This window comes from Rhinoderma darwinii, chromosome 7, assembly GCF_050947455.1.
Source record: "Rhinoderma darwinii isolate aRhiDar2 chromosome 7, aRhiDar2.hap1, whole genome shotgun sequence".
Lineage (NCBI taxonomy): Eukaryota > Metazoa > Chordata > Amphibia > Anura > Rhinodermatidae > Rhinoderma > Rhinoderma darwinii.
Genome location: NC_134693.1, coordinates 64,963,322 through 64,986,266, shown reverse-complemented (window position 1 = coordinate 64,986,266; position 22,945 = coordinate 64,963,322). Strand labels below are relative to the sequence as shown.

The 22,945-nt window shown below is 40.7% G+C and overlaps 1 protein-coding gene across 1 annotated transcript in view; it reads right to left on the bottom strand.

Moving 5' to 3' along the window:
* ATF6 (activating transcription factor 6) overlaps positions 1-22,731 on the bottom strand; it is a 100,549-nt gene extending 77,818 nt beyond the window's left edge. The window contains exons 1-5 of the mRNA XM_075832264.1: positions 22,503-22,731; positions 12,301-12,377; positions 11,932-12,019; positions 1,261-1,361; positions 714-834 (exon numbers count right to left, since the gene is read on the bottom strand). Of these exons, the coding sequence (XP_075688379.1) occupies positions 714-834; positions 1,261-1,361; positions 11,932-12,019; positions 12,301-12,377; positions 22,503-22,593 (478 nt within the window). The 5' untranslated portion in view covers positions 22,594-22,731. The remainder of the gene's footprint in view (positions 1-713; positions 835-1,260; positions 1,362-11,931; positions 12,020-12,300; positions 12,378-22,502) is intronic.
* Between the last annotated feature and the right edge of the window lie 214 nt (positions 22,732-22,945).

The window sequence follows — 22,945 nt, the reverse complement described above, 5'->3', positions numbered from 1 at the left end:
AACAATGAATGCAAACAGAAAAGCAACACGTGCTTTTCTGTTGGTAAACATAAAACCAGAGTGTCATTATGATGCTGGCTGTGCGAAAATCACGCAGCCGCGCACCATATGCTGATGACACACGGACCTTTTGCGCGCGCAAAACGCAGTGTTTTTTGCTCGCGCAAAACAGACACGTCCGTGTGAATAAGGCCTAAAGCTGTACTCGATATACACCACTGGAGGCATATAATGACTATCCACTCAGGAGACTAGAGCATTTTTTTTTAAAAAGAGAATATTAGGATTGTAAAGGCTGCATACAAACAAAACATAACATTTAATTACATTCATACTTTAGATTTATGGCTCTTTTTAAAAATGAACATGGGTAACAGTCTGACAAATCTGAAATCCAAATTATTTACCGCTAAAGGTTTTTGATTAAAATTATTCTAAGGCCAATTCTTCAATGCACAGCCAGCTTTAGAGTAGGACATGAAAAAGAACTATGAGGCTCCTATTTTCCCCACTAGAAAAATACTATTATGGACAGTCTACTATTGTGCGCATAGGGATAGGATAATGAAACACTTTAGAGGGTGCTGCCCTACTGAAGGCATCATTGATGGGGGTGAGCTTTTCTACACGTATGCTTAAAAGGCTAATTTTAACATCAGTTATAGAATAAAACATTTACTTATTGCTCACCACAGTCATGTAACGGTACATACCCGTGTTAAGTGGCATTGTTGGCTTCTCTTCTGGTTGATCTGTGGTTTTAGGACTTCTTTTTGCTTCAGAGTATAATGAAACAGGAGACATCTGAGAACTGGAGGAAATATCAACGTCTTCCTGTTGTGAATGGATTGGAAACAAAACTTTCATTAGAAACCTCAACATCGAAGTATAAAAATCCCTCCCTGACTTTTTAAAGGAGTAGAAACCCCTTTTCCAGGAGCCTCAAGACAAACTTTTAGCAAGTTCCTTTCAACATCCTACTCCCGACTGTGTGGCAGCTACATGAAGAGGATAACATTTTCTGCTTGCATGCTGGTTTTGTTAAGAAACTGATTTCAGTTCCGTTTTCTTTTTTGTACCTCGGCACGCTCTGTCCTTATAACGGTTGCCTTTCTGTGCCTTTACTGGGCACTTTGCCTCAGGTGGCTCAACCTAACATGGGTTATAAGCTTTGAAGGGGGGGGGGGGGGTATTTAAAAAAATAAAAAAAAAAGTAGAAACCTCTGTATGACCATATAAAACTGGAAGCACATTCCTTACCGGTACGTATTGGGAAGAGGAGAATGGGGAGTCACCAGACAAAGAGGACTGTGCAGAACAGCTGGAAGACGCAGGCGATAATGGTTCTGGTTTTATGTCTCCTACAAAAAGGGAATGAAATAAAAATACTAATGAAACATTGTAAAAAGACTAAATCAATTCAAAAGAAAGAATAGTGACATAAAAAAATTTTTTTTATTGAATAAGCCATTTTTGGTCTCTCAGCAGATCTGTCAATTTCTTATGCTGCCCTGTCAGATGGCAGCATAAAGTAGTAACAGACACAGTGATTTCAGCAGTCTGCCACTTATTCATTACAATGCAGTCGTTTAGGAGAACTTGCAACTTACCTTTGTGGCACGCGACCAGCGTGGAAAGTAATTAAAGGGAACCTGTCACCAGCATTTTAGCTATAAAGCCAGCAATACCTGGTGAAAGTGGGTGAAAAATCATTGTCATCTAAGCTATAAATATGTTCTAAGTAAGCTCTGTAGCTTTAGTATTCCGTTTTTCAGTGGTCCCACGCCGTATGCAAATGAGCAGAAAAAGAGTCAAATCTTCATCTGAAAAGAGTCAGGTTTTCATTCCTCCAGCATCTCAGAGTGGACTCCACCTCCTTCTTTTTGATTGACAGCTCCTTAGCCAGTCAGGGCCAGACAGGTGGCAACGGTGGGCGGGGTTAAGAAGCTGCATCCCAGAGGGAAAAATAATTACCATAAAAGGCGGGAAGAGTTTAAACGACGATATTTACAGACAGAGGAGGACTTCAGGAAAGAAGAGAACAGGAACGAACTCTTGACAGCTGCGGCCATTGAGGGGTCAGGCGAGTTTAACAGGTAAGATGTTGATGACAGGATTCCTTTAAATATTCATACTCCCCTCGAGGAGTACGATCATCATAAATATCATTGGATTAATTGCCTGCAGTGCTGGCCGCGCACTGCAAAATGTAAGATGTAAGTTCTCCTAAGCTATCGCACTGTAACAAATAATTGGCAGACCGCTGAGATTTTAACTTTTGACAGTGCCTAATTTTTCAAATCTGACATGTGTCACTTTATGTGGTAATAATTGTGGAATGCTTTTACCTATCCAAGCGATTCTGAGATTGTTTTCTCGTGACACATTGTACTTTATGTCAGAGGTAAAATGACAAAAGTATAATAGGTATGATACCTTTATTGGCTAACCATAAAAGTTCTATATGCAAGCTTTCAGAGCACAGAGGCTCCTTCTTAAGGCTTTACAAATGAATGACTTAGAAAAAAGCACAACATTTAGATGTTACACAAAGACAATTAGTACATGAGGTGATACATCATTAAGATAAGCCGGGGCAATAAAACTGAGGTTATAGGGGTGATGACTTAGGAGTTAAGGCATCTGGAGTCAGTCTGATGGAGGACGTGACGTGGGTCCATGTAGTGGCTCATAAATCCTGGTGTTAGATTGAGGCCTTGTGTCAATGACTGGAATTTTATCATCATCTTGAATTCCCAAATTTTTCTCTTTCTCTGTTGTTTTTAAAATGACCCTTCAGAATGAGTACCTTTAAATCTGCCAAATTGTGATCAGGTCCAGAGAAGTGTTTTCCCACGGGTGTATCCACCTCCTGTTTTATTGTATGTCTGTGAAGATTCATCCTGGTTTGTAGTTTTTGTATTGTTTCTCCAATTTTAAAGGTACTCATTCTGAAGGGTCATTTTAAAAACAACAGAGAAAGAAAAATTTGGGAATTCAAGATGATGATAAAATTCCAGTCATTGACACAAGGCCTCAATCGAACACCAGGATTTATGAGCCACTACATGGACACACGTCACGTCCCCCATCAGACTGACTCCAGATGCCTAAACTCCTAAGTCATCACCCCTATAACCCCAGTTTTATTGCCCCGGCTTATCTTAATGATGTATCACTTCATGTACTAATTGTCTTTGTGTAACATCTAAATGTTGTGCTTTTTTCTAAGTCATTCATTTGTAAAGCCTGAAGAAGGAGCCTCTGTGCTCTGAAAGCTTGCATATAGAACTTTTATGGTTATCCAATAAAGGTATCATACCTATTATACTTTTGTCTTTTTTGACACAAAAGTATTTAACATTTCATTTTATTTACAGAAATTCTATTTTAAGCCATCTGTTTCTGTATCACAGAAGGTTTTACCAGAGAAACACAAAATCAATATTTATTGCCCAGATTAGAAATATCACACATTTGACACTAGTGTGCTAGTGCACTAAAACACAGGCCTCAGAAGCAAAGGAGCACCTAGTGGATTTTGGGGCTTATTGATTAGATTATATTTTAGGCACCATGTCAGGTTGAAGAAGTCTTGTGGTGCCAAAACATAGGAAACACCACCCCCAAAAAAAGACGCCATTCTGGAAACTACACCCCACAAGGAATTCTTCTAGTGGTGTAGTAAACATTTTGACACCACAGGTGTTTCGTAGGTTTTATTAGAATTGGGCATTTAGGCTATGTTCACACAGGGTATTTTGCCGAGTTTTTTGACGCGGAAACCGCGTCGCAAAACTCGGCAGAAACGGCCCAAGAACGCCTCCCATTGATTTCAATGGGAGGAGTCGGCGTCTTTTTCCCGCGAGCAGTAAAACTGCCTCGCGGGAAAAAGAAGCGACATGCCCTATCTTCGGGCGCTTCCGCCTCTGACCTCCCATTGACTTCAATGGGAGGCAGGAGAAAGCGTACTTCTCGCTGTTTTATGCCCGCGGCGCTCAATGGCCGCGGGCGAAAAACGGCGCGATAATCGCCGCGAAAATCGGCGTGCAGGGAGAGGAATAGCTGCCTCAAAGTTCCAAACGGAATTTTGAGGCTGATATTCCTCCCCCAAAATACTCAGTGTGAACATAGCCTATAAATGAAATTTTTTCCCAATAAGACGCAGATTTACATGAAAATGTTTAATTTTCCTCAGCAAATAAAGGACAAAAAGCCCCTCAACATTTGTAAAGCAACTTTTCCAGAGTAGGGAAATACCCCATTTGTGGTAATAAACTGCTGTTTGGTCACAGGGCAAGGCTCAGAATAGAAGGAGCGCCATTTGGCTTTTGGATTAGTTTCTCGGCACCATGTCGCATTTGCATAGCCCTTAACCCCTTAAGGACGCAGCCTAGTTTGGGCCTTAAGGCTCAGAGCCCATTTTTCAAATCTGACATATTTCACTTTATGTGGTAATAACGTCGGAATGCTTAAACCTATCCAAGCGATTCTGAGATTGTTTTCTCGTGACACTTTGGGCTTCATGTTCGTGGTAAAATTTGGTCGATATATTCAGTCTTTATTTGTGAAAAATTGCAAAATTTAGAGAAAATTTACAAAAAATAGCATTTTTCAGAATTTAAATGCATCTGCTTGAAAAACAGACGGTTATACCACCCAAAATAGTTACTAGTTCACATTTCCCATATGTCTACTTAAGATTGGCATCGTTTTTTGAACATTATTTTATTTTTCTTGGACGTTGCAAGGCTTAGAACATAAACAGCAATTTCTCATATTCTTAAGAAAATTTCAAAAGCCTTTTTTTGAAGGTACCGGTTCAGTTCTGAAGTGGATTTGAGGGGCCTATGTATTAGAAACCCCCATAAAGCACCCCATTTTAAAAACTAGACCCCTCAAAGTATTCAAAACAGCATATAGAACGTTTTTTTAACCCTTCAGGCATTTCACAGGAATTAAAGCAAAGTGGAAATGAAATTTGCAAATTTCATTTTTTCTGCTGAATTTCAAATTTATAAATTTTTTTTCTGTAACACAGAAGGATTTACCAGAGAAATACTACTAAATATGTATTGTCCAAATTCTGCAGTTTTTATAAATGTCCCACATGTGGCCCTACTGCGCTCGTGGACTAAAACACAAGCCCTAGAAGCAAAGAAGCACCTAGTGCATTTTAAGGCCTCTTTTTTATTAGAATATATTTTAGGCAGCATGCCAGGTTTGAAGAGGTGTTGAGGTATCAAAACAATGGAAACCCACCAGAAGTGACCCCATTTTGGAAATTACACCCCTCAAGGAATTCATTTATGGTTTTTGTTATCATTTTGACCGCACAGTTTTTTCACAGCACCTATTTGAATTGGGCTGTGAAATGAAAAAAAAGATATTTTTTCCAATAAGATGTAATTTTTGATCAAAATTTCTTATTTTCACAGGGAACAACATACCCCATTTTGTTGCCCAATTTGTCCTTAGTGCGGCAATACCCCATTTGTGGTGATAAACTGCCGTTTGGGCCCATGGGAGGGCTCAGGAGGAAAGGACCACCATTTGGCCTACTGGAGCTTTTCTGGTGCTAAGTCATGTATGCAGAAGCCCCTGAGGTACCAGTAGAGTTGAAACCCCCGAGAAGTGACCCCATTTTAAAAACTACACCTCTTAAGACATTCATCTAGAGGTGTAGTGAGCATTTTGACCCCACAGGTACTGTGTAAAAGATAATGCGCAGCAGATGGTGCAGAGTGAGATTTGCAATTTTATATATATATATATATATGGCATGTCAGTGTCCGATATAGTGTGCCCAGCATGCGCCCCCGGAGATATACACCCCTTAAATTGTAGTGTGTGTTCTCCTGGGTACGGCAATACCCTACATGTGGCTGTTATCAGCTGCCTGGGCACACAGCAGGGCTCAGAAGGGAAAGATGAGGGGGGTAAGCTGTGCGGAGTGCATCAGGGTAAATTAAAAATCAAGGGATGTATGATACATTTTAAAACAATCTTTTATACAGAGCCCTGGTTTTTCGGGACACGTGTCACATTGGTATATTGTGTTCTTCCTTATCCCCCTCTTATAGCAGACTCTGCACCTCTTTTGACTCTTTCCCTTTCCACCGGTTTGGGGAACTTCTCTTGGAAAGTGTTGCCCTGGTACGATGCGTGTGGCCTCGCTTCCAGAAGTACTGGGTGCCCCCCCTTCCTGGTCCCTAAAGATTAGATCTTGAAATTCCAGGAAAGTTCCCCTCTGGCCTGCACATCGACGTAGCACGTACGCATTGTACAAAGCCATCTGTATGATGTGCCCGGCCAGCTTCTTATACCACACCGCATGGCGCTGTAGGGCTTCAGGACTTGATCTGAGAAGTCCACACCTCCCATGTACCTATTGTAGTCCAGGATGCAGTCTGGTTTGGGGGTGGCCTTTCCTTCATATATCCTAAACCTGTAGGTATACCCTGATGCACTCTCGCAGCTTATACATCTTCACGCCATACCTTGCCCTCTTACCCGGCAGGTACTGGCGGAATTGAACCCTCGCTTTAAAATGTACCAGGGACTCATCAATAGAAATACACTTCTCGGGGGTGTATGCTTGGGAAAACCGGGCACTGAAACGGTCTAATAGGGGTCTCCGTTTATACAAACGGTCAAAATGGGGTCATCTCGGGGTGGGCACGACTCATTATCAGTATAATGTGAGAAGCGAAGTATTGCCTCATTTATTTATTTTTTTAGGTTCCAGTTCAGTTCTGAAGTTGCTTTGAGGGGCCCATATATTAGAAACCCCTATCAAACACCCTATTTTAGAAACTAAACCCCTCAAAGTATTCACAACAGCATCTAGAAAGTTTATGAACCCTTTAGGTGTTTCACAGAAATTTAGAGCAAAGTAGAGGTGACATTTACTTTTTTTTTTTTGTCAGAAAATCCTCTTTATACCATTTTTTTTATAACACAAAAGGATTTATCAGAGAAACGCAACTTAATACGTATTGCCCAGATTCTGCAGTTTAGAGAAATATCCCACACGTGGCCCTCGGGCCGGTAATGGACTGAAGCACCGGCCTCCGAAGCAAAAGAACACCTAGTGGATTTTGAGCCCTCTTTTTTATTAGGCACCATGTCCGGTTTGAAGAGGTCTTGTGGTGCCAAAACAGTGGAAAACCCCCAAAAGTGACCCCAATTTGGAAACTAGAGACCTTGAGGAATCCATTGTAGTTTTCTTGGGGTGCATGCGACTTTTTGATCAGTCTTTATTCTATTTTTATGTGGCGCGGTGACTAAAAAACCGCAATTCTACTATTGTTTTTTTGTTCTATTTTTTTCACAGCGTTCACCGTGCGCTATAAATGACACATTCACTTCATTCTGCGGGGCGATACGATTACGGCGATACCAGATGTTTATAGTTTTTTTATGTCTTATGGCGTTTGCACAATAAAATACGTTTTGTAAACAATCATTCACTTTTTGTGTTACCTTATTCTAAGAGCCAGAACGTTTTTATTTTTCCTTCAAAAAAGCCGTGCGAGGACTTATTTTTTGCGTAACGAACTGTAGTTTCGATCAGTACGATTTTTCGGTACATGCGACTTTTTGATCTCTTTTTATTCCATTTTTTGGGAGGTGAAGTGACCAAACAATTGTGATTGTGGTGCGGTTTATTATTTATTTTTTTTACGGCGTTCACCGCGCGGGATAAATAACGAAATAATTTTGTAGTTCAGGCCGTTACGGACGCGGCGATACCAATTATGTATAGTTTATTTGTTTATTTATTTATTTTAATAATAAAGACTGACAAGGGAAAAAGGGGGATTTTTACTTTTAAAACTTTTATTTTCTTATTTTTACACAACTTTTTTTAACTTTTTTTTAACTTTTTTACTTTGTCCCATTAGGGGACTTGAGGGCAGGAGGTCCTGATCGCTATTCTAATACACTGCACTACATGCGTAGTGCAGTGTATTAGAACTGTCAGCTACTCACTGACAGCAAGCATAGTGGGTCCTGACTCTGTCAGGACCCACTAGGCTTCCGTCTATGGCATAGCCGGACGCCATTTTTTGGTGTCCGGTTGCCATAGTCACCATCGCCGGCCGCTATCGTGTAGCAGGCCGACGATGGCGGATTAACCCCTAAGAAGCCGCGATCGCTATTGAACGCGGCTTCTGAGGGGTTAAATCTGCGGGGACCACCGCGATCGGTCCCGGCACATTGAGCAGTGATAGTCTGCTGTCGGAAACAGCAGCTATCACAGCTCATGCACGCGCCCCGCGGAACGGCGCCGTGTTTACTCCATGACATACTATTATGTCATGGAGCGCGAACGATGCACTTACCATGACATAATAGTATGTCCTGGAGCGTTAAGGGGTTAAGGTACCAGTAGAGTGGAAACTCCCCAAAAGTTGCTCTATTTTGGAAACTACACCCCACAAGGAATTCGTCTAGGGAGCATTTTTACCTTAAGGTTTTTTGCCGAATTAGAATTGACATTATCTTCTAATAAGATGTAGTTTAAGCAAACAACTCTTCCGAGTACAACATTACCCCATATTTGGTCATAAACTGCTGTTTGTGCACTGCCTCTGGCAGTGCACAAGGAGGCTCTGTCACCCCATTATTAGTGCCCTCTCTCCTACATAAGGAGATGGGCGCTATAACGTAGGTGACAGCAGTGCTTTTTATTTAAAAAAAAACCAATCTATTTTTACCAAATTAATAGTTGATTTTTAGCTTTATGCTAATTAGTTTCTTAATGCCCAAGTGGGCATGTTTTTACTTTAGACCAAGTGAGCGTTGTACAGAGGAGTGTATGACGCTGACCAATCAGCGTCATACACTTCTCTCCGTTCATTTACACAGCACTAACGATATAGCTGTATCGTTTTGTGCAGCCACATAAACACACTATAACATTACTGCAGTGTCCGGACAATGAATATACATTACCTCCAGCCAGGACGTGATGTCCATTCAGAATCCTGACACTTCTGCATCTTTTCTGTGAGATTACAGCAAGGCAAACGTAATCTCGTTTTAAATGACCGGTTACATCGTAATCTCGCGAGATTACGTTTGCCTTGCTGTAATCTCACAGAAAAGATGCAGAAGTGTCAGGATCCTCAATACACATCCCGTCCTGGCTGGAGGTAATGTATATTAATTGTCAGGACACTGCAGTAATGTTACTGTTTTTATATGTGGCTGCACATAGTGATATAGCTATATCGCTAGTGATGTAAATGAATGGAGAGAAGTGTATGACGCTGATTGGTCAGCATCATACGCTCCTCTGTACAACGCCCACTTGGTCTAAAGTAAAAACACTCCCACTTAGGCATTAAGAAACTAATTAGAATAAAGCTAAAAAAAAAAAAAAAAAATCGCTCATAAAAGTGGTAAAAATAGATAGTTTTTCTAAATAAAAAGCATCACTGTCACCTACATTATAGCGCCGATCTCCTTATGTAGGAGATAGGGCACTTATAATGTGGTGACAGTCTCTATAAAAAAAGGAGCCTGTAAAAATTACAATCGCTGGTTCAAATCCCCTAAGGGGACTATTAAAAAATGTAAAACAGTTAAAATGAAGTCATAAGTAGTGGAAAAAAAAACCACAATATATTAAAAAGTTAAAAACAACAAAATCAAAAAACCTTTTCCCATTTTCCTCTAAAGAAATATAAAACATGCAATGCAAAGGCTGAAATCTGCAGTTTTTTGGTCACCTTCGCGCCAAAAACCGGTACGAATAAAAACTACAGCTCGTCGCACAAAAATTAAGCCCCCACAACGCTCAAATCGACGTAAAAAAAAAATAAATAAATAAAAAGTGACGACTCTCAGAATGTGGCGACACAAAACAATTATTTTTTAACAAAATTGTTTTTATTCTTTGTAAAAAACCTATATAAATTTGGTATCGCCATAATCATATTGAGACTCAGAAGTTAAGTCGTCGTTTTTACTGCACGGTCAATGCCGTAAAAACGAAACCCAAAAAACTATTGCAGTTTTTCCAACTTCTCCCCACAAAGAAATGTTTTCAGTTTCCCAGTACATTATATGGTACTTTAACCCCTTTAGGACACAGCCTGTTTTGGCCTTCTGGACACAGATGATTTTTTTCAAATCTGACATGTGTCACTTTATGTGGTAATAACTCCGGAATGCTTTCACCTATCCAAGCCATTCTGAGATTGTTTTCTCGTGACATATTGTACTTTATATTACTGGAAAAATTGTCGATAAATGTAATATTTATTTGTGAAAAACTTCAAATTTTAGCAAAAATTTGCATTTCTCAAAATTTAAATGTATTTGCTTGTAAAACAGATAGTAATACCACACTAAAAATAGTTACTAGTTAACATCCCCCATATGTCTACTTTATGTTTGCATAGTTTCTTTTCACGTCCTTTTATTTTTCTAGGACGTTACAAGGCTTAGAACTTTAGCAGCAATTTCTCATATTTTCAATAGGCCATTTTTTCAGGGACCAGTTCAGAAGTGGCTTTGAGGGCCTTGTATATTAGAAAGTCCCCATAAATCACCCAATTTTGAAAACTGCACCCCTCAAAGTATTCAAAACAGCATTCAGAAAGTGTTTTAACCATTTAGACATTTCACAGGAATTAAAGCAATGTGGAGGTGAAATTTACAAATTTCATTTTTTTTTGCCAAAATTCATTTGTAATAAAAAATGTTCTGTACCACAGAAGGTTTTACCCAAGAAAGGCAACGCAATACTTATTGCCCAGATTCTGCAGTTTTTAGAAATATCCCACGTGGCCCTAAAGTGCTAATGGACTGAAACACCGGCCTCGGAAGCAAAGCAGCACCTAGAGGATTTTTTTAGAATATATTTTAGGCACCATGTCAGGTTTGAATAGGTCTTGTGGTGCCAAAACAGTAAAGACCCCCCCCCATTTTGGAAACTACACCCCTCAAGGAATTTATCTAGGGGTATAGTTAGCATTTTGAACCCACAGTTTTATTTGAATTAGTATGTGAAGTTGAGAATCAACTTTTTTTTCTGAAAAAAAACATAGAAACCCCCCACCAATAGTGACCCCATTTTGGAAACTAAACCCCTCAAGGAATTTGTTTAGGGGTAAAGTTAGCATTTTGACTACACAGTTGTTTTGCTGAATTCATTGGAATTAGTCTGTAAAGGTAAAAGTCTACTTTTTTGCTGAAAAAAACATAGACATTTTTAATTTTTACAAGGAATAAAGGAGGAAAAGCACCCCAACATTTGTAAAACTATTTCTCAGATTACGTAAATAGGCCATATGTGGTAATAAAGTGCTGATTTGGACCCACACCGGGGCTTAGAAGGGAAGGAGCGCTATTTGGCTTCTGGAGCTCAAATTTAGCTGGAATAGTTTTTGGGTGTCATGTCGAATTTGCAAAGCCCCCGAGGGACCAAAACAGTGGAAGCCCCCCAAAAGTAACCCCATTTGGGAAACTACACCACTTAAGAAATCTATCTAGGGGTATAGTGAGCATTTAGACCCCACAGGTCTTTTGCAGAATTTATTAGAATTAGGCAGTGAAAATTTATATCAAAATTATTTCCACTAAAATGTTGAATTTTTTCAATTTCACAAAGGATAAAGGAGAAAAAGCACCCCAACATATGTAAAGCAATTTCTCCCGAGTGCGGCTATACCTCACATGTGGTCATAAATGAAAAGTAATTAACCCTTTCCGGACTGATCCATATTTTGCTTTGTCAAAATTGTGAAATTGTCCACAAAAACCCGAGCAGCAGAAGGATTAAGAAACACGACTCCAGTTTTATATGTGAAGTTTGAACTACTCTGTGGGAAGAGAAAGGACTCCACCGACACAGACTACTTAGTATAGAGATGGATAAATCCCAGAACCCAAGAAAATTTGTCTTAAACTACATACCAGTTAAGTGCTGATCAGGAATGTCCGACAGATAAGAACTCCATGACATCAGATCCATAGTGAAATCAAGATTATCAAAGTTGGTTTGCTGCAAATACAAGAAAGAAAAACATAAAATTATTCCCACACCCTACCTACTGTATGTGTGTGTGTGTGCAGTCATATACTAGAGAAAACACGTACGGACGTGATCCCCGAAGTTACAATACCAATTTGTTCCGGGACAACCATTGTAACTTGAGACTATAACTATGGAAAAAAAATGTAAATTGAATGGGATTTCAAGTTAGGGTGTCCCAAGAAAAGATATTGTAACCTGAGAATTTAAAAAAAAAAAAAAAAAAAAAAAAAGCCACATTATTTACTTACATAAGAGTTGCATTCCTCATCTTCAAAAAAATCATCAACATCTACTAAGTTTCGCAGTTCATCAAACAATGAAGAATCTGTTAGGAAAACATAAAAATAAAACATAGATATTAGAGGTGCACTTTGCAACCAAAAAGGATGCCCTTGCCACCAGCCACTTTTGACCTTCCTGACAAGGCCTCATTATTCAAATCTGACGTGTCTCACTTTATGTGGTAATAACTTTGGAAGGCTTTTACTTATCCAAGAGATCCGGAGATTGTTTTCTCGTGTCACATTGTATTTTGTAAGAAAACAAGTGCATTGACCAAATTTTACCACTAACAAACACCAAAATGTAAAAAGAAAACGGAGGAAAACGTGCATTTTTCTAAACTTGTATTTATCTGCTTGTAAGACAGATAGTAACTATTTTGTGTGGCGTTACTAATTAAAATTTAATATATCTCTTACGTTGGCATCATTTTTTTGAACGTCCTTTTATTTCTTTAGGACGTTGGGAGGCTTATACTGTGGTGCTTGAAAGTTTGTGAACCCTTGAGAATTTTCTTTATTTCTGCATAAATTTGACCTAAAACTACATACATATATATTAGACGTGGACTAATTAGATTTTTGAGAAAAACGATCCAATGTTGCATATCTGTGAGTGGCAAGAGTACGTGTTAGAATTAGCTGATAACTTGAAGGTGAAATTAGAGAGGCGTTTTCAATTGATGGGATGACAATAAGGTGTGAGTCGGCGACTGGTTTTATCTAAAGAACAGAGATCTATCAAAGTCTGATCTTCACAACACACGTTTGTGGAAGTGTATCATGGCACGAACAAAGGCGATTTCTGAGGAAGAGTGGTTGATGCTCATCAGGCTGGAAAAGGTTCAAGAATTTGGATTCCACCAATCCAGTCAGACATAGTGTACAAATGGAGGAAATTCAAGACCATTATTACCCTCCCCAGGAGGGGTCGACCAACAAAGATCACAACGAGAGCAAGGTGTATAATAGTCCGCGGAGCCACAAAGGAACACAAGGTAAACCTCTAAGCAACTAAAGACCTTTCTCATATTAGTGAATGTTCATGAGTCCATCAGGAGGACACTGAACAATAATGGTGTGCATGGAAGGATTGCAAGGAGAACGCCGCTGCTTTCCAAAAACATTGCTGCCCGTCTGCAGTTTGCTAATGATCTCTAGGACAAGCCAGAAGGCTGTTCGAACAATGTTTTGTGGATGGATGAGACCAAAATAGAGCTTTTTGGTTTAAATGACAAGTGTTATGTTCGGAGAAAGTAAAAATACTTCCAACATAATAATCTCATACCATCTGTGAAATACGGTGGTGGTATTATCATGGTTTGGGTCCATTTTGCTGCATCTGGGCCAGGACGGCTTGCTATAACTGACGGAACAATGAATTCTGAATTATACCAGCAAATTCTAAAGGAAAATGTCAGGACATCTGTCCGTGAGCTGAATCCCAATACAGAATGGCTCACGCAGCAAGACAACAACCCTAAGCACACAAGTCGTTCTACCAAATAGTCAAGGCTACATTCACACGACCGGGAAAACCCGCCGTGTGATGGACATTTTTTTTTTTAACGCTGTAGTTCTGTGGCTGTATTCACACGGACGTTTTTTTTGTTTGTTTATTTAACAGCCATGAAAAATGGATGGCTAATAGTCATTTAAAACGGACTGGAAATGGATGAAAATTTGGACACACACTGATGCAAAATAGCCATAGAAAAACACAACTGACAGTTGATCGGTTTTTAATGGCCATTTTTTTTCACTGTCGTGTGAATGTAGCCTAAAGAAGAACAAAGTTAGGCACTATACACACGACAGTGTCCAAGTGTCGGCCGATAAAAACAGCCGTTTTGTTCAGTTTTTCTCAGCCGCTTTGCATCATTTTTTAATCTGTTCCCGTTCCGGGTTTCCGTTTTTAACGGCCGATTTTCACCCATTTTGCAAGTTTTTTTTCCTGTTTGTTTTAGAAACGGATGAATTTAATGTGTCAATTTTTTTTTGCCACACACTGCTCTCTGTAGGTACCACACAGCCCCCTTGTACATAGCACCCCCCCCTCCCTGTAGATAGCACCACTGTAAGGGACTGCTCCAGGAGAAGTCCTTGACTTTACTGTCCATATATGCTTCTGAAGCGGAATCCCCGACCACAGCGGCCCGTGATTCCGCACCAGGAAGTCCCTGACTTCACTGTTCATATATGGACAGTGACTTTGCCTGGAGCGGAATCACCAGCCACAGCCGTGTCAGAGACATCCGTGACTAGGGATTCTGCTTCAGAAGTCACAGACGTCACTGTCCATATATGGGACTTCTCCCGGAGCGGACTCATTGGACGTAGCGTCGCCCGCTGTGGCTGCGGATTCCGCTTCACGTCCCGGACGTCACTGGCTTTCAGAAGCCAGGCAGCTAACAAACTTCTGGGGTTCCGGATGTATGATCTACAGGGTGGGCCATTTATATGGATACACCTAAATAAAATGGGAATGGATGGTGATATTAACTTCCTGTTTGTGGCACATTAGTATATGGGAGGGGGGAAACTTTTCAAGCTGGGTGTTGACCATGGCGGCCATTTTGAAGTCTGACATTTTGATAAAGAATAAAGTAACGTTAAAACCAAGCACACCATTGTTTTTCTTGTGAAATTCTCGATAAGTTTGATGTGTCACATGACCCTATAGTAGTAAACAAGAAGCATGGGGTATACTTTCTTCAATAGAATACAACCACAAATATAATAATGCTACTAATGACAATCTTAGATTAATTTCAATATTTATAATCTTTTCTTCTTTGTGTGAAAAAAAAACAAAACAGAGAAAAAAAAATGAATAATGAACATAAAGAGGAAGATACTTAAAATGAGGGCTGATGTAATAGTGGATTTCATAGGGTAGTCTCTATCATATCATTCAGACCATTCGGTTGTAAGGTGGATCATTTATAAATCCAATAGTTCTCTCTTTGTCTCAACTTTTGGAATCTATTAGGCCCAGTACTGGCGATTTGTTCTATGGGAGTAATTGTCAGCCCATCTCTTTCACAATTACGGTGCATGGCAAAACGGCAAGAGACTCCATGTTTCAAGTAACCAGAACTAACGTTATACCTATGCGTATTGGTACGTGTCCATAGGGCCTGTATAGCGCAGCCTACGTATTGGCGTTCACAAGGGCACTGAATTCTATAAATCACTGCTACAATTAAGCAATGTATTAATATTAAATACCTCCCCAGTTGTTTTGGACAAAAAAAAAGTATGTGTTCTGTGTGAGATGTTCTTGCCACAGAGACATCGTTGTTTTCCACACCTATATGAGCCCAATAGGGTGGGGAACATGCTTCTTGCTGCAGATCTATCGGCACGAAGCCTACGCGGGGCCAGGGCATTACGTAGTGTCACGGCTCTTGTATACGTCATCTGTGGTTTTTGGGAGGATGTCCTTGAGAAATGGGCCTTTACAAACGATGTAGCCAGGACGTTAGTTATATCCTTATGTCTGGAGTAGTAATAAAATGGGGTTTAGTTTTGTTCACGTCACCTGAACCCTTCTTTTATTTTTGTGTTTTAAGCGATCCGACGGTGTTAAAATAGAGACCTGGCTCCTTGCCCTCTTAGTAAAACGGTGTGGACATTTTTTTTTTCCTTAAAACGTTTGTGAAGAACATTACACTGCCTACTAAATGTCTTCTCATCTGAACAATTCTTCCTTATTTGTTTGAATTGTCCAAAAGGGACATTATTCAACCAGGGTTGATACTGGGCACTGTGAAAACCCACACAGCTATTAACGTCCACTTTTTTTTAAAAGTAGTACTAGTGTTAAATTCTCCATTGTCACTTTTGGTTATCTCAAGGTCATGGAATTCAATTTTCACTTAAGAGTACTGAAGTATATATCTTTTGTACATTACGATATATGGCCCTCAAAACGTCCCATGTACAAGTTTGCATATGCTGGTGCAAACCGGGACCCCATAGCACATCCCCTGATCTGTTGGCAAACTGATGAATTGTAGCTAAAAATTTTATGGGTCAAAATGAATTCAATACATTTTGTGATGAAGACTATGTTTGGGGGGCATGTTGGGGATACTGCCTAGGTAATGGTTAGCCGCACCCACCCCACCTCTATGAGGTATGTTTGTATATAGAGCTGAACCGCCAGAAGTCAGGAGAGAGAAATTTCATGCTTTTTTGTTAGTACCAAGGTCTTTTAAATTCTTTAATCAGTTGGGTAAAATCCCTTAAAATATGATGGAAGGTTAACTACCTGGTTCTGCAGGTGAAGATCCACATAGTGGGAAAGGCGACTTGTAAAGGAGCGAATTCCTGACACAATTGGGCAGCCAGGGGGGGGGGGGGTTGTTAGAGACTTGTGGACCTTGGGTAATTTATGAAAAAAATTGGTAAAGGTGTATCTTCTATATCCAGAACTTTTTTTCTCATTTTTGTTCAATAGACCTTCTGAGAAGGCCGAGTTGATTAGTGATTTATGTGTCTAGAAAGTCTGCAGATGGGTCAGTTGGTAATTTAGTATAAAAATCTTTGTCGGAGAGAAGTCTCAAAGCTTCATTGACATAATCGGATCTATTTTGTGTGACTATTCCACCCCCATTATCAGCTGATCTAATGACTATGTCGTTATTCTTGGATAGTTGTCTAAGCGCCATTCGTTCAAAGAATAAATCCTGCACTAAAAAATGAGAAGATGCTGATCAGAGATGACAGTGATCAGCGGCCGCTTTAAGGGGAACGGTCCGGGTATAAATATGATTAAAAAAAAGGCAAAAAAACCTGCATCAAAAAGTTACCACTGATTTCACTAATCAGTAAGTACACAGTGGCCACAGGACGCACACAAGGAGCTGGCGCAAAAGAAAAACGACATAAAAAAAAAGTTCTGTGGCAAAAATTAAGCACAGCTGCCGATCAGTCATGGCAGTCACTAATCTGTGGGCAGCAGCCGCAGAACGTACACGGATAGGTGAGACCAACCCGGAAGCTCAGGGACTGATAAGAGATGCTGTCAAATATATATATATCTATATATATGTATCAGTAGCAGCACAGTTGAAGACGACGGTCACTCACACACCGTATACCAGACAATCCACAGGTCAGTACAGCACGGCTTGGGTATGCACCCATTATGCACAGCATTCCTAACCGGAATGGACTGTGCAGAGCGGGTACCATTATATTAAAACAGCCCCCATGGCTGTGATTGGTCTATACAGAACGACCAATCGTTACAATCAGGGGAGGTAGTCCTAGACCTCTACCATCTTCCTGTAGCAAAGTGATTGGGTTTCTCGGGAAAATGCTGTGATTGGCTGGTCTAAACTGACCAGCCAAGCGTAGCGATCACTGATGGGGGGGGGGGGGGAGAAGGAGCAACACACACGACGATGATGACGAATATGATGGCAAGTAAACTAACAGCAGCCATCTTTACTCTGTCACGGTCTTTTGACACTTTGACCCCTTCCCAATGAGGGAAATCCTTGCCAACCATGCTGTACGGTTATGTCAAATGTCAGCAAGGGGATAAAGAGAACCTGTCACTCTGACCTAACACAAGGACATTAGTAAAATTGCCTAATAAAGATAATTAGTGGGTACTATATTGCACCTATTAAACAGCCGTCCCTCTCACACGTGACAAACAGGGGGCTGAAAGGAAACCACAGCCTGGTTCTGTGGAGTCACATGATCAAATGATCCCTCCAGGCCAGTCAGCAGCTCTGAATGGGATCATGTGATGCAGTCCTTTTTGTTTCTGAGGAACTGTGTAAAAAATTAATTTAAAAAAAATACCTTTTCAAAGCTGCTTACTGGCTAAGAGTGATCATGTGATACACCTAGAGCATACCCTCCAATATCTGAAAATCAAAAGAAAGCGAAAGTAATGCAAAGTTTTAAAATCACTCTGAAATTTCTGGAAGACGGTCCCTGGATGAGCATGGAGGCGATGTTTTGAAGAAGCTGTGGCCAATAGCCTAAATACAGCGTGACTCACGATTGAAGTGGAGATCACGATGTGCAGGGAACAGAAGCTATATGCCGCTGATTGGACAGCATCATACAGACAACACAAACACCGCCCACAGAGAAAGAGCAGCATTACCACCCACTTGTCTAGTATAGACTCATTTGCATATTTAGAAAAAAAGCTCATAACTTTTAAAATAATAAACATTTTGGGAAATAATTGTCACTGGAATTATTAGTTAGGACATTACTAAACTAGTGACTGATCCGCTTTAAGTTGTGACATATAATGCCATGCAATGGTAACCGGAGGCCTAATACTGGCCTCCCGGTCTGCCAGCAATGGAAGTACCCTATGTCCCGCTCGGAGGCGGGGCCTGAAAGGCTTCCGGTACCAGCGGCAAGATAGCGACGGCTCAGAAGCGGAGCCGGCGTCATCAGCAGTGGGTGTTCGCTGTATGTTACAGTGGACACCCCGCTGTAATGGCAGGAACCATAGATAGCTGCATCTTAGTGGTTTGTAGCAAATTGACAGTCATGCCATCGGATAGCAGGGCCACCGACTGCTACTATGGCAACAGGAGGCCTAACAATGGCCTCCTGTCTGCCATTACGGAAGCAGATTAGGCCCCGATCGGATTGCTGTCAGTGAATAACTGAAAGTGCTAATACATTGCACTACATAGGTAGTGCAATGTATTAGAACATCAAACAGTTGGAGCGTCAAGTCCCCTAGTGGGACTAAAGAAAAATGTAAAAATAAAAGTTGTAAAAAAATACAATAAAAGTTTCAAGTAATAAAATAAAATTAAATCGCCCTTTTTCGCTTATCAAGTCATTTATTATTGAAAAATATATAATAAAGCCATACATATTTGGTATCGCTGCGACCGTAACGACCTGAGCTATACAAATATTATGTTATTTATCCCGCGCAGTGAACGCCGTAAAAAAAACAACTAAAAAAATACTGACATAATTGCTGTTTTTTTGTTCACTGTCTTCCAAAAATGGAAATAAAAAGTGATAAAAAAGTCGCATGTATCCAAAAATGGTACCTATAAAAACTATAGCTCGTATCGCAAAAAACAATCCCTCATATATGGACAGTTGTCAGGAGCAGAGCAGTGTCCCAGGCAGAGTGCTAGTAGTGCTCTACCTGGGACTATGGCTCTGGTGTTGCCTCTGACAACATTGTCCATATATGGACAGTGACATCAGGGGTTTCTCCTGAAGCGGAATCACCTGCCAGAGCATTGGCAACGCTCTGGCTGGGGATTCCACTCCTAGAGGGAACCCCAAAGGCGCTACCTCCTGGGAGGTGGGGGCTGTGTGGCACTACCTGGGAGGTCACTAAATTCATGGAGGTACAAACTGGGGGCCTAACTACTATATGGGAGCATAAACAGGGCCTAACATCTATATGAGCCTGCCAGCTACCAAGGGTCTATCCCATCTGTCAGTAACATCTATATGAGGGCCCAAAGTGATGTTTTCTGCCATTTTACTGGCGCCGTTAGTTCCCTGCAAAGGGGCCTACTAAGTCTGTGTCGCCCAAGGGCCCACATAAACCATGAGCCGGCCCTGCCAGTATGTTTCATATTCATGAAAAAAAAAAAAAAAGGCTGTACTTGGGAATAACCCTTTAAAGTTATGGCTCTTTAGAATGCAGTGATAGAAAAACTAAGACAATTGTTGCATCCTAAGGGCCTAATAATATTGCCGTCTTAGACGTTTATGGCATATTCACAGGAAGTGACAAATGTCGCATAGATGGGACCCACACTTCTCTCCAAAACGGGATGTGTGGAATAGAGCGAGTTCTCAATAGTCTAGTATTTTATAGCATTCTTTGAACTAGGAAAGATTTTTACAGTACCAGAAAACACCTTTATGGCATTTCGCATAGCTTAGAATAAAAGTTCAAGCAAACGTCTTTAAGAATGGATTTATTATCTCTGCTTCTCCACTGACATGAGAAAAGAGGTAAAATCTATACCAGACGTGCACCGTGATCCAACACTTATTAACTTCACTGCTGGTTCCATGCGCCTCTATCATTCCCTGGGTATAGCACACTGTGGTTATATTTAGTCAGTGAGCCACTGAGAATAAAGATCGTTTAACACCTGGTTTATTTTCATTACATACGTGGCTGTAAAATGGGCAGCTTTAACCCTTTCACGCCGCAGCCAGTTTTCACTTTTGGTTTTCCCTCCCCACTTTCCAAAACCCATAACTTTCTTGTTTCTCCATCAATATATGCCTTATGAGTGATTATTTTTGGCAGGACGAGTTGTCGATTTTCACAGCCCCGTTTGTTGTACGACATACTGTAGTGGAAACTGTAAAAAAAATAAAAATATTTGTGGGGTTGAACAGGAAAAAAACAGCAATTCCTCAATCTTTTGGTAGACTTTGTTTTTACGGCGTTCACCGTGCAATAAAAACGGTGTGTTAACTTTATCCTACCGGTCAATACTATTACGGCGATACCAAAATCTGTACCGTTTTTTTAAATGTTTTTATGTATGGGCTATATGAGACTTTTTGATCACTTTTTATTCCACTTCTGGGAGATCAAGTGACCACGAAAAAAACAGCGATTCTGGTGGTTTCATTTTTTATGGTGTTCACCGTGCAGACTAAATAATGATATATTGTAATAGTTCAGACTTCTATTAACGTGTCGATACAACTTATGTTAAAAAAATATTACATTCCGCTTGTGCGGAATCTTATATATATATATATATATATACACATACATACATACACACACACACACACACACACACACTAGTCCTTCTCAATGAATTAGAAGATCATGAAAAAGCTAAATTACTTCAGTAATTCAATTAAAAAGTGAAACTCCTATATTATATAGATTCATTACACACAGAGTCATCTATTTCCAGCATTTTTTTCTTCTGCGGCACTGCTGAGGTGTTATGGAAGCCCAGGTAGCTTTTTCCGGAAATAAATGTATCGGTGTACGGACTCAATAGAAAGTCTATGAGCCCGTACTCCGATACATCGGCTTTCCTGAAAAATCCGAACAGACACGAAGCGGCTCAGCGGTCACACGAGCACTTCAGCTGCTTTGTTCTAGTGATTGGTGGGGGTCTCAGTGCTCGGACCCCCACCAATCCAAACTTCTGACATGTCACTATGATACGTCAGAAGTTTGTCAATGTTTTGCTACACTAATACAAATGACTGAAACGGAAAAGGAAAGCCCTGCGGAATCCCAGCCTGAATTTCAACACAGAGGATTGACCCAATGCTGTTTCTAGGCCACGTTCACACTTGTGTCGTCAATTCTGTTGTTCTGCTCCGTCATAAAAACAAGACTAAATTGATGGAGTGGCAGCTCAACGGCCTGACCGCCCTCGATTTATCATTTCCAACCCGGTGTCTGACGTTTTTATGGGAAGAATGACACCCGCACTTTAAGCAGAATCTGCGACAGAGGTTCCGTAACGCAAATGTGAACCGATAGACATACATTCACCCCCAATGCATCTAGGATACGTACGTGGCCCCTTTTTACTATTACATTGGTCAAAAAATTTTAGGATTACAATTTCTACTGTGTAAGGGCTCATTCAGACAAGCGTGTATCTCGTACGTGTGACGCCCATTAACACAGACTCATGTATTTCAATGGGTCCGTGAAAAAAATAGGACACGTCCTATTTTACTGCGTGTCATGCATTGCTCCATAGACTCTAGTCTATGTGGGATCCACGACAATGCGTCCCGCGCTGGTTTCACCTCGGATGTGAAAAACAAGTCACTTTTTCATGTCCAGGGTGGCCAACGCGTGTCTGAATGTAGCCGAACAGTCAATTTCAAATAAAAAAATAAAGTTCTACTGACTTCTATTGCTGTGTCACACAAAGAATAGTAATTTTTACAAAATACGTCCTGCTAACAGGAATGAGGGAAGGAGAAGCGTCCTCTACATTCAGCTTCTGTACATGACGTGTAGTGACGTCATTAATAGATAATAAAGTTGTGGAAATACATTCACCGTACAGAACATATACATACAAGTGAGCAGTCACGATAACGAACGTGTCACCTCACACCACATGAAGAGACACCTCTACCGAACTACTGTCACCTATAGAACACACTGTACGGGATGACAATGACAGATCGCTCACCCCAGTCTAGTCCGTCCAAAGACAAGGCACTGCCACCGCCCGGCCCAGGGCCCTGAACGCTCATCATTCTGTTCTGAAGCTCGGCTGTCATGTCGTCTAATTTCCGCACTGGCTACTACTAAATACACGTCTATCTTCACCAGGCAACACAAAATGACGAACTACGGATGCCGTAGTTGGTCAAAACAGCAAGAACCAGTACGCATGCGCCCAAGATTCCACTTCACACGGGTAACATACAACGTGCTGCTAGACTCCAGTGGTGTGGGCGTGGTTTATTGATGCCGCCTTTCCCTGATTGGCCCGAATGTTACATTTATACTCCGGTGTATACTGCTGTCCGTCCCTGACGTCATATAATGCTATATACCGTTACACCTGATGCCGTGTAACCTACAACATTGTGTACCTCGTCTGCTCACTATCTTTATTTACAGCCATTT